Here is a 12,828-nt window from a genome sequence, read left to right on the forward strand (position 1 = left end):
AACCAAAACCCCACATCAACCCACCAGTGCTCATCCCCAAAGTGCTCAGAGCTGAACAGATAAACTCCATCTGTCGCCAGAAACTCCATTATGTGTAAGATACCTGATGCCCTATCACACCAGTATTTTTAATTCATCAGATGTTTCTCCACTGAGATTAAACTCTGTGTACATTTCTCATTTGCTCTACCCAGTACATGCTTATTAATTAGCATACTAATTTGCTTAGTTCTTTAGGAACTGCGTGCCAGGAAAATGTTCTAAGTTGTCAAAGGCAACTCATCGATTAGTGTAAGACACTTAAGAAAGACTAATTGATAAATATATCAGAGCCCTCATTAATTGGTGAAAAATCCAGCATGCTGCATTCTGCCATCGCTTCCTTTATAATAAGATTCTTGAACTAACTTACAACTTGATTTTTCCTTCTCTTAATTAAGAAAACCACTGAAAACCACAAGTATTTGTGGAGGGTGTCGCTTCAATTTTCTCGTTATGCTTCAAGTGAAATCTACTTCATTTACCTTATTAGCTGAAAAGTAAGGAAATGAGTCTACTCTGTCAAGTAGAATTTATCACTGGGGCTGAGAGACCTGATGTGGAAACTTAAAAGTAACTTCATCAGTCTTCTATTTATTATATGTATTTTTAAGGTTCCTTTCTGATTACATAAATTAGAAGTGACTTCCACAAATCTAGAAGAGATGTGCTGCATACATTTCTCAGTACAGCATATGGCAGCTTTTTTGAAAGAGCCCAGTGCCAAATTATGTAGAATGCACAGGGTAAAATATACAGAGTAAAAATGGCTGAACATTCACAGTTATATTTCCAAGAAGTAACACACTCTCTGCTCAGTTCATGGCCATGAACCCCAGGCACTCTCACAAGAATTCTGCTGATGTGTGAATTTGTAGCTTAAATAATATAAAAAAAGTGATGGCACAGGGGTCCTACTCAAATCAAACCACGAGCTCCTCAGAGCCTCAGTTCTCCCCTAATGGAGCTTCTCTTCCTTCCCTCACAAAGCCTGAAAGCAACATTCCTGCTTTGGTCCAGCCCCAGGGAGCAATGCCAGCACCCAGCACTGCTCCAGCAGCCTCCTCATTTTTCACAGTATTTCCACAAATTTTCCATGTCTGTGCTGAAATTACAAGTTTTGCCAAAAAAAAATCTATTTATTATTGTTTGTCTGTGGAGAAGTGTTTGGGCTATCAACAGCTGATACTGGTGCTCTGGTAGAAAAGAGGGATAATTACAATTCCTCTTCAAATAAATGATATTTCCTTCCTGCTAAATATGCAGGATGCTTTACACCTTTAAACGACCTCAAGTAATCATTTTCTAGGGCAGAACAGAAAATCCATTTCTATTAGTTTCCAAAGACCTTGAAAGTATGTATGGAGGAAGACCACTTCCATAAATTCACCTTTTTAGAGTCACTGGGTAACACAGAATTTATGCAAGTGCAGGTCAGTCACATAATTCAGTATTTATATGCTCCCTTTCAAGCTCCAGGGAACTGGAGTAAAATGCTAAAAATAAAATACACATGTTGTAATACACACAAGATTTAGAGATGGAACTATTCTGACAGTTCAAAATAAAAGGCTTTGTGGATAAGATCTCTATGGCTAGGTCTGCACCTAAATCATGTATTGATTTAACTCACTGTAGACAAGTTATATAAGTTTTGGAATGATGTATGCTTGATCAATGTGTTTTAGAAATTAATCTCTGTCAGACTTCATCATTTAGCAAGTAAAGAAGTCAGATAAATATCACTACATTTTACTTTATAGGACAGTAAGCCAATTTCTAATCAAATTTGTAAGTAAACAACATTATTTGTTTCCAAGAAATATCAATATTAAAATATTTTTCAAAGAAAATCTGAACAGATTTAAAGACTTAAAAAATGAATAATTGTTATCTATTAAACATGCACAGATTATATTGATACATGAGTATACAAACACGATGATCAGAGATACAGAGGAGAATGAAATATCCCTTTGTGACATCCAGGGAAGGAGAGACCCAGCACCATACAAAAAAAAGCAGATTTGGAGTCTCAACCAGATGGAAGTTTGATGTGTTTGATATTTTACTTGCTTGAAGTGCTAACAGTGATTCCACACTGGAGTGGAGGAGCAATGCCCCACTTACTGCAAACACACCAACCCTAATATGGTAGGGGAGAAATAAATGCTCACACCTAGACAAGCAGGCCTCTGAGTGTTTAAAAAAAACCACAACTATTCTCAGGGTAGAGATAGGGAAACTGAGGCATGGAAAGGCAAAATGACCCCCTGGAAGGCACAAGGTAAGCTGAGGTACAAAGGCCAAGAGTAAAGGCTTTTACCTGAATGTCAAATCTACTACTGCAAACCTTCTTTCTTAACCACCTTGCTCAAATCCCACTGATCACAGTGGGAGCTCAAGGACTGTTTCTGGCCTGGCTTAGTGCTGGGTCAGTCATGAACAATCTCCTCAGCTGTTCTTTAAGCTCTTGTGTCCTCACCTAATTTTGGGGCAGTCCCACCAAAAGCTGACTTGCTCTTGCAGATTCTCTGGGTGGCCTCAGCAATAAAAACCCCACAGTGTAACACCAGTTCCTGGGTCACTCCTGGCAGCACGAAAACAAGCTCTGCTCCCAGCAGAGAACGAACCTCAGCACAGACCCAAAACCAAGTACACACTGATACACCCCAAGCCACAAGCACAGGAAAAAACATCACAGCAGGTAAAACCACAACAGGGCACAACAGATTGCTGCAGCCTCAGGGGACTCCCTGCAAAACCAAACAGTCAAACAAGGAGGGAAGCCACTTACCGTACAGGACTGCAACGAGCGACACGGGCATGACCAGGATACCCACCAGCATGTCTGCCACTGCCAAGGACATCAGGAAGAAGTTTGTGGCATTCTGCAACTTCTTCTCCAAGGACACAGCCATAATTACCAATATGTTCCCCCCAATGGTCAGCAGGATGACAACCAAGATGAGGAGGGCTGGCCAATTCTTCTCCCTCACGGACATCCGAGAGACTTCGCCCTTCTCAGAGGCGTTGAGAGGATCAGACGTGGGCAAACTCTGATTCAGAGTCAGATTGCTGCTTAAGGGCCAAGCCATCAGACCATCATGCAAACTGAAATCCAGTGTGACAGACACTGTCGTTAAGCTGAGCAATATTCCAGTGCTACTTAAAGTGCTCATTGTCTGGGACTGCTTTTGCTGTCTCTTAACCGTGATTCAGAGAGGAGCCCTTTTCCGAATTGCGGGTCCAAGGCAGATGCCGAACATCACAAAACCTGAGCCAGGAAATCATTTGATCTTCCATGGTGAAGAAATCCTTACATAAGTTAGCATGGAGCTCTTCTAGTTTCCTTGGGTGTGGTAGATGACAACCATTGACCAGCAACCTCGAGGGGAAGCAGACTTTGCGATCTCCAGCTTGTTTCCAAGTTCACCATTCTGAAAAGTCAATAAAAAGGACGTTCTTCACTGAAATCACAGTATACACAACACCTTCTTCATCCCCCATGCAACTGACACTCTTATTCTCCCCCTTCCTGCTGACTAGGATGTTCTCCAGACTGCAAGGAATTTATCTGAAGGGTACAGACTATGTCTACAATTAGGGGGGCAGAGAGGGAGAGAATCACATCAGTGTGCTCTGGCTGGTTAAAAGCTGATTATCACTAATTAAACATTTTGTGATACCTGCAAAAGCAAGTCTGAAGAGCAAAATATGTTTCAATTGATAGCCACTTCACAGATACTCTGCTGCTGTGTAAAATAGCAATTGCATGAAATTCCAACCAATCCAGACAGCGTGGCCAAGCACGGAGTATTCCGTTACCTAAAATGGGAAGGTTTGTATATATTTTGCATATTCTGAGGTAAAATGAAGGTGTTGTAAAAATCCTCAGATGTTAATGATAAGTTCTCCTACAATAATAAATAATACAGTTTGGTTTCTATCAGGGTATGAGTGGTGGGCAAGACACAACACGTATTAGGCAACATTATATGATGCTTTGCTGTAAATCTCCTGAAACAAACAGGCAACAAAGAGTTAAGAGAAAAGAAAGGACAGACTTTCATAAAAGCTGAGCACTAATTTCTCCTCTTCATCTGTTTTTGTGCCACTGCTGATCCACAGCACCACACACAGCCGGGCCAGTAAGCCCAGTCCCACCAGCACAGACACCCTCAGCACACACAGCCTTCAGGACAGACTTCCTCAGAGCATCTCACATGATTTATGCTTCTTCACAAGGTAGCTGACAGTGAGGGCAAGTCTGATTACAACCCCTGACTGCCCATGTAACACAGGCCAGAGAACATCCTGCCTCTGAAGTCCATTAGCCTCCTGCACTGAGCTAATTTGGCAAGTTAAATGTACCCTTGACTTCAGGCACATGCCTAAACCCACTGAAGCTAAGGGCACGTTTTCCTAATCCTGGATAAATCACAACCTCAGGAACTCAATCTTTTTGACTGCCAGTCCTGTGTAACTGATGAAAAACAGCAGCTTTGCTTTGCATTTCCCCTGTGTTGGAGTCAAGACCCTCAAATCCATTTGCAGCAATAGAACTGAAATCACAGAAGGAAAGCACAATGTAGTAGAACAATGTATGGAAGCCGACTAGTAAGTAGAATAAAACCAGTAGCATGCAACTTATTTTGAGGATATCCTCAACTTTTTGTTTAATCCACAAGAAAAGAGTTTCTATTGCTGTTAAATAAATTACTAAACACAAGCCTGATTTTAGCTGTTGAATGCAATGTGGCACACGTGATACAGCAATTGGCTACCCAGGATCAAAAGCTAAAAGTAATTCATGGGATTACATTAGATTTTATGTAGTGGAAGAAGTGCTCAAAGTCCTATAATAAAATGTTTAACATTTATGAAGGTTTTGGAAATTTGCTAATGGGCTTTGTGCACAAAAACATTTCTTAAATGAGCAGTGCCTACAATGAACCCAGATTTGCTTCTGCATTATGGTTAATTAGTCCCAGAGGGTCTCTAAACCTCATATTTAGGAAGAAGTTTTGCACTATGGGCAGAAAAAGTAATTTTGCAGCTGCACATGCAGATGAATTAGCAAGTGGTCAGTGGACCATTTATTTTTTTCCCACTTAGCTGGTTTCAAAAAAAAAAAAAAAAAAGTCTCTAGAAAGTTCCTAAATACTTCAGAGTATTTTTTCCCAGAAGACAGCTTTTACTTTAAAGCTGTGATGACAATTTTTCCAAATCACCTTTCCACAGCGTCTCTAGGCAGCTTTCTGGCCCTTGAGCTTTGCTGTGCAGGAAACCTCCATCAAAACCAGAGGGAATTTCTGGGTCTCCAGAAACTTTTTTGGCTCTGTGACTTGAACACTCTTGATCATGCCACAGTAATGCTCTGTCAGGACAAGCAGAGAGCTCATGCCCAAACATGAGGGCACACTCAGACAGCAGGATGCCCAGTCTTGGTCTCACTTCTTCTCAGGTCTGAACTCCTGGAGGTTTTAGAGCAGGTGATGCTTCCTCAGCTCTTACCAGAGATGTGATGAGCTTGATGTTCCTGGCACAGCCCAGCTGAGGCTGCCAAAGGAACAAGGGCAGGGCATGACTTAACTCTAGATCATAAAACTGAACAAATGAACAACCCCTGAACAAAACCACACACACAAAACAAAACAAAACCACCAAAAAACCCCACCACAACTGATAAGATAAGGTTGCTGAATTAAAAGTGCCTATTTTTAGAAGTGTCTATTTTTATAACTGCTCAGGACTGAATTCTGAAGTGGTCAGTAGAGTCACTCTCTCGTGCATTTTGCATACTCATTTTGAAAAATCATGTGCGGGAATTTTACTCCAGCGATGCTCAAGACTGGGCTCCACCTGCAGAATTAACTGTCCTACTGCTTTGCTAATACTTTTGTTATTATTTTACACAGATCCTGGCTTGAAGTCTTCAGTTTTCTTTTTCACTGCACCCCCCAAGTCTCCACAAGGGAAAACTTTATGACTTATTCCTTCAGCTACAGTCTTCTAAGCACATCACTGCACCAGAAAAATAATTCACATTTTATTCATGAATTCTGCATTTATTTGAGAACTATCTCCATAATTTTAAATTAAAACATGTGCCCATCACAGATTTTTTTTCCAATAGCTAACTTCAAAGCACACATACTGAATTTTGTGGTCAGTCATCAATTCCAGCTCAATCTACTACCGACAGTCCTTAAAATTATAATTCAAACATCCAGCAAAACCAAGTTCTTTTCTATGCCACTCTTGCTTTTTGATAGAGCAGCATAATGAATTCTTTCAGCACATTCTTCTCCTTCAGTCTTTAAGTCCAGTTTAAAATAAACTGAAGGTAGAAAAACATTTTTGCTTATCAATAAACACATGAATTATTTAGAGCAGAGTTTGGTATGCTGAAGTTTTCAGGTATTACAGAGGGTTAAGGTGAAGGGAAACAAAAGCTACAGTGGTTCAGTGGTCTGTACTGGTGGGACACTGAGGGGCTCACATGCCTTGTGAGTGTTTAACACCATTACATTTGCTAAAAGGAAAAAACCCAAACCTTTCTTGGAATAAACACAATTTTTTTTTTTCCTCTGAATTAAATGCATTCATCTTTAGTTGTTTTACCCTTCAAAGCTCAGGATATTTTTTTCCTGGAGAAAATCAGCTGCCTGCTGAGAACTTGAGATGTTCCCCAGCCAGGATCCTACCTCTCCTGGACAGGCTGCAGAGCTCCTGGAAATCATTTAATAAATCTCTGGGACTCACACTCTGCATGTTAACAACGTGCACTTGAAATTGGGTAAGAAATCAAGGATTTTAAGTTTAGCCAAAAAAAAAAAAAAAAAAAAAGAACCTGAGTCTCAGGCAGACTGAGAATGATACATTAATTCATGGCAAGTCTTGCTGTAAAAAAAAACCAAACCCCAAAGTACTTAATGATCAAAAGTGATGACTTTCAGCAATTCCTTCCCCACAAAAAAACCAAGCAACATCCAATGGCATCAAAGGTACAAAGTCCATATGCAAGAGCCTTTTTTTTTTTCCTCCCAAACTGTTGGCAATATCAAGTTCTCCAAGTTGCATTCACATCTCATCAACAAGCAGACCAAAGCCAACAAGCGGTTAGAGATCAAACAGTTTTAAAGCAGAAGTTTTTCCTTCAGCCTTGGTTTTGATGGGGACCTCCACCAGGGAAAAAATAAATCTGAAGTTGACTAAACTGAACTGCAAGTACTGCAATTTTTGTCAGGAAAACAGTTGCAGATAGTTCACAACTATCTGAGCCAGACAGTCAGCTGACATAAATTTTTATAGCTCCATGAAGGCCTTTTCAGAATGGCAAATAATTTTAAATTATATAATAGGATACAAGGTTTCGGCTCAAGAAGGCAGATTTAAGGCTTCATTCTTCACTCTAAACTCTACATTTCATGCCATTTGCATCTTTACTAATTTATTTGTGGAATCCACTGCCAAATTCATTTTCATTTTTCTTTGGAACAGAAGGTTGCTTTAAAATACATCTTTTCATGGCAAACTTGCAAGGGGCCCTTTCATTTTAGTGATTGAATAAAATCATATTTTTCTATTTACAGAATTCTGTATTTTAGGCACTCATCTTTCTCCTTTTTTTAGCAGTACTAAGAAACATCCCTATTTCTGTGCAGTCCTATTTTTAAACAGTGTGTGAGAATGGAACAAGTCCAGCAGAGATGACCAAGGTGATTTGGACTGAAGCACATTAAATACTGGATTTGGTTCAGCCCAGGGAACAAGCATTAAACAGGGATGTGCTTACAGAGGACACAGGGAGACTCTTCCAGAAGCTGCACAGCAAAACAACAAGCAGTTGTCACAGTGATAGATCTAAGGAAATCATGTATAAAATAGGGGGAAAAGAAATAGATAAAAGAAATCCCAGTGGGAAGGGTCAGACAAGGGAAGTGGGTCACGGAGAGGCTGCAGGATCTCCATCCTTGGAGATTCTCAAAACACAGCTGGGGATTACCCCAAAACACCCCATCTAACTTTGAAGTTAGTTCTGCCTCGAGCACAGGACTGGACTGGAGACCTTCAAGAGGTCCCTTCCAGCTTAAATTATTCCATAACTTGATCAGAAGTGTGCTAATGAGCAAAGCTGTCCAGCCTGGGGGTGCTTTCGAGCTCCTATCCCTGGATACACCCCCTGTGTTTGTCCCTATTGCTCAAGCTCAGGATAAGACCTACCAATTGTTTCCCCTTTGGCTTCCTCAAGGCCAGAAATAAAACTTGGAATAAATAAATGGGAAAACACAACTATGAGGACCCCAGCCTGTCTGATGTGGGAGAGCTGCACCAACACAGCCTCCTGCCACACCAGAGGTGCACACACCGTGACAAATCCTCACCTTGGACCACCTCCTGAGGACACCTGTGTCTAAGGAACCTACAGTTCAAGAATATTCTGAGAAGTGGCAATTTTGGAAAGCCCCAATTCATTGTAGTCACTTGGCAGCATCAGGAAATCCAGAGTTTGGCACTGTCAGCACAGAGGCACATCTGCACAGCCACTGCAGCGGGAAAAGAAGAACCAAAACCTAATGGTTATTCTGCAGATACCAACCTCTAAGTTAACTGCAGTCCAGAGACTGCTAATTTAAATATTTTCCTGAGCTGCTCTTGAACCTGGGAAGGTGTTATGAGTGCTTTGTTTAGGGACTTTCCTTCCAAGGAAGAATTTGATACTCGCTTTTCAGTTTTGCAAGACGTTCTGGAAGTTTGCCCAACAGGTATCGGGGATAAATCAGGGTAAAAAACACTTAATAAAACCTTAGGGAAACCTCCCCAGGCACAGATTTTCACCTCTTTTTTATTTCCTACACAGAAAATAACTATTTAATTACTAGCAAACTAAAAAAAGAATTTTTTTTTTTTTTTCACAGCAAGAAGAAAATGGATTTTTGCAGACACAAGCTCAAGTATTGATATTTTGTAGGGTCATAATCATGAATCACTACCATTCTGTCCAAAAACCAAATAGCATCAATTTCCCTCTCTGTATCTTCCCTCATCCTGAGTCAGAAAGGCATTAATTTCTTTTCCAGACATTTCAAGGCAATACAAGCACACAGAGAGATCTTAATCTACCTTCTGGCAGTAAGACTAGCATCCTTTTTATTTTCCCTTTGTGGAAGAGCACCTGAGAACCTCACAAGAAGATGTAGATACTCTGCCACTCCCTCCAATGATAAACTTGCTCTCTTGGCTCAGACATGCAGAAACCCACAACAGAATAAATCTGAATCTCATCACATACTGTCCTAACTTCTGGGAATGATTATACCCAAGGTGTTCATATTTTCTATGGGTAGATATAATTCCAAACTGCCTCTCTGCCTTTTTGGTTTAGGTTTTTTTTTTTTTTTTTTTAAATTAATACACGTGTCCCCAGTGGCTGAAATTCACTTACTCAAAAAGACCAACTGAGCATCCCTCAGTCTCCTTGGCAGGTGTTTTTTGGGATCCTTATTATTGTGTTTGCAACATTTACCTGTCACTGCACACGGAGTTCATAGTGAATTAAAATTTGGATTTTGCTTCATCGACTCACTGTGTCTCCTTCTCCTCCTCCCCTGAAGGGACACCTTCAGGTGACCTTTGCATCTCCAACTGCATTGGAGCAGATCTGGGAATGTTCATTTATTTATATAATAAATGTGTTACTATACTTTCTGTCACAACACGTATTAACTCTCTGTAGTTAGTGCATTTATCACAGCAATCCTGATGCTGCTTTCCTGTTGCTTCAATAAACCACACTGTTACTAAACTTACTCACTAGAAACCCTGTTTTTCTCTTCTCTCAAATGTTTTGCATGACAGCTCTTTGTTTACATCATTAAGGTCTGGAAGTGAGCACTTGCAATGTTTACACACAAAATAAAACACAATAAACCAAAACAACGAAAACACTAGCCTGGCTTTCTATGGCTAACTGTTTTGCAAGTTTTAAAGCTAGGCCTATTTAAAAACCAGAAGATTTTCAGCGGGTTTTGAAGCACAGTGCTCTATCCCAGGTGTGGTTGAGTTTCTTCATAATTTCAAGCTACCATATATATGGCCTTTGTTACCAGTATGTGTGCAGCCATGGGAAAACACACCTGAATACACACGTACATCTAAGTAAAAAAAATAATCATGAAGTGATTTATTTTCAATTTATGTCTTAGGGGAAATCTCACATCCAGTAATAATGAGTCTGACATTCTTTAGTTATTGAGCACACTTTGCAATAGTCATATAGAGCAGCAGTCAGTCTGGAAAGGAAGAACCTGAGTATTCACCAGCCTGGATCATGAGTCACAGAACAATATATACACACTATTACACAAAACACATGTGCCCATGTTTTGGGGGAACAGCAGTGACTCATCTATTACTTAATAAGTCAAATTTCTTAATCAAGCAACAAATCACGTGATGTTTACCATTTTGCTCATTCCAGCTCTGCGTGTCTTCTGAAGTCATGCCACTGAATCACTCATTTTCTAACAAATAGACTGAGATTTATTATTCAGTAGTGTGGAACACACCCTGCACCACGTGCCACATGAGATCCAGGGAGAACATCCCCCTTTGCTTTGCATGTGGACCCTGAGCTCAGGTGGTTTTTCACCCATCGTGCCCATGCACAGCCTGGTCCATCACCAGGACGTGGCTGCTCCCCAAGGACCTCCCATGGCTGAAATAGCTTCTCCCTTAAAGCAGTTCTTCCAGTAAGCACCTCAACCTTCAGAACTCTCTAATTCAAAGCTCGAAGACTTTAACAGATTCCTCCTCCCTACTGTGGTGGTGAACTATTAATATTCCTAAGTGCCCCTCCTGTTGTCATTGCTGACTGTCTTAAAAAAAAAAAAAAAGTAAATCACAGAATTAGATAAGCCAGGGAAAAGCAAAATTAAGATCAAAGCATAATAAAAAGTGTCCCTAATGAATTGACAAATGGCTGGCGGGTTTCACTGTAATAGTTTAATTAAATATGTGTTGTCACATACCTCTACAGTGTCAGAGAAGGGATTACTGAAACATTAATGTGTTCATTAACTCATATCTCTCACACATAGTAACAGTTGATATAATAATTACATAGAAAATGCAGCTATTCATAGGAAGAGGGTGTTTTCCTTTTCATTTTTTTCTTCCTCCTTTTTTTCCCTTGGAAGACTGATCCATGTGGACCTGAAAGGGGATGACTGACAGTACAAATTCAAAAAGCCAACACTTTTCTGATCTAAATATATCACAATTGGATATTTTGGTAAATCTGTACTAATGGAAACCCTAATGACAAAAGCAGGTAGAAGAGAAAACTTTCAACAACAGGTATTAAAAAAAAAAAAAAAGAGAAAAAGGACAAAGAACATCAAATCAAAACAGTTAAAACAACTGGTCTGATTGATGCCTGCATTTAAAGATAAAAAATGATCCACACAGTTATAAACCTGTTAGTTTGACCTCAATCAGGCAAAACTTTGGAACAGATTTAAAAGGAAAATTTAAAGCACAAAAATGCCTGGAAAGCACCATAAAAGGCAATATGAGTTTCCCAGCTGACACTATAACTTGGTGCCTCGGGATTTTGCTCGTTTGTTCTGTAACACCCCATTCTTTAGAGGGGGGGAGGGGGTGAAAAGAAGCAATGTTTCTAACTCACACTTCATTAAACCATTTGATACGGTGTCACCAGGGAAGTTATTAGGTAAACTCCACAGAGCAAGACGAACAGAGCAATTGGTATTGGCTGCAAAGGAGATGAAAATGGATTAGGTTGAAAAAACAAACCCTGGGCTGGAAGCAAGGTGTTTGTAGAGGCTCGAAAGATTTGATCTTTACAGTAATTTCAGTGATTTTTTTTTTTTTTTTTTTTTTTTAATGTTGCCTCACACAAACATTTACTTTGGGAATTAAACGTATTCGTGATTCAAGACCAGGATGCAACACCCACATCAGGAAAGGCTGGAACATAACACAGGAAAATCTGAATGACTGAGGAACAAACTAATCAAATAACAATAAAACACAATAACACAAACAGCTAAAGAGAATTTGGCTGTAAACTATGAGTCTGTCAGTTGGAAAGAAAGACAATTACTTCAGCATATGAGCCATATGTAAGGACAAGTGGGACAAGGACAAATACAATCTAAACTATACATTCAAACAAGGGATTCCTGTGTGTTCCATTGCTTTAAAAGCAAACAAATACACACCCCCCCATCCCATGTTGACTGTTTCATGCCATGAGAGGTCACTTTAACCTGGAAGCCTTAGTCCTGATAAATTCTGCATTGTGATGCTCCTCCCAGACTAAGCCAGGGACATATTCTAAGCTTTTACACTACAGTAAATCACAAGTATTTTCAATTAAATAAGAAAGCCCAATTGCCTGGGGGTCAGACAGAGCTCAGCATAGTCACTCTTGATTTGTACCAGAAAACAGGCCAATTGTGTTGAAACATCTTCAGCGAGATTAGAAGCAGGCTCTTTATTTAGGCAGATAATTTAATTTTCAAAGCATTTGACAATTTTAATAGACATCATCTATGAATAAATCAGGGCGCGTAATACGCCTGGAGCAAGGAGAAAAAGGCTCATTAACTTTGAGAGAATAGACAGATGGGCAACGTTGGGGTAGAGCTCTGACAGCTCCCAAATTATGTAAGCAGCGGAGTGAGGAGTCGGATGCCACGCGCGCGTTGTGCGGGAGTCATTTCCATGGGAGCAAATTGCACTGACACAAACTGTCAT

The 12,828-nt window shown here is 40.1% G+C and overlaps 1 protein-coding gene across 3 annotated transcripts in view; it reads right to left on the minus strand.

Annotated features, from left to right (window-relative positions):
* The window catches only part of HTR2C (5-hydroxytryptamine receptor 2C), a 194,756-nt gene that overhangs the window by 30,663 nt on the left and 151,265 nt on the right, over window positions 1-12,828 (minus strand). For all 3 annotated transcript variants that reach the window (XM_050310723.1, XM_050310721.1, XM_050310722.1), the window contains one exon: window positions 2,837-3,479. In XM_050310723.1, coding sequence (XP_050166680.1) covers window positions 2,837-3,221 — 385 coding nt within the window. In that variant the 5' untranslated portion in view covers window positions 3,222-3,479. The remainder of the gene's footprint in view (window positions 1-2,836; window positions 3,480-12,828) is intronic.

This window comes from Myiozetetes cayanensis, unplaced genomic scaffold (genome assembly GCF_022539395.1).
Source record: "Myiozetetes cayanensis isolate MyiCay16 unplaced genomic scaffold, myiCay2020 scf15, whole genome shotgun sequence".
NCBI lineage: Eukaryota > Metazoa > Chordata > Aves > Passeriformes > Tyrannidae > Myiozetetes > Myiozetetes cayanensis.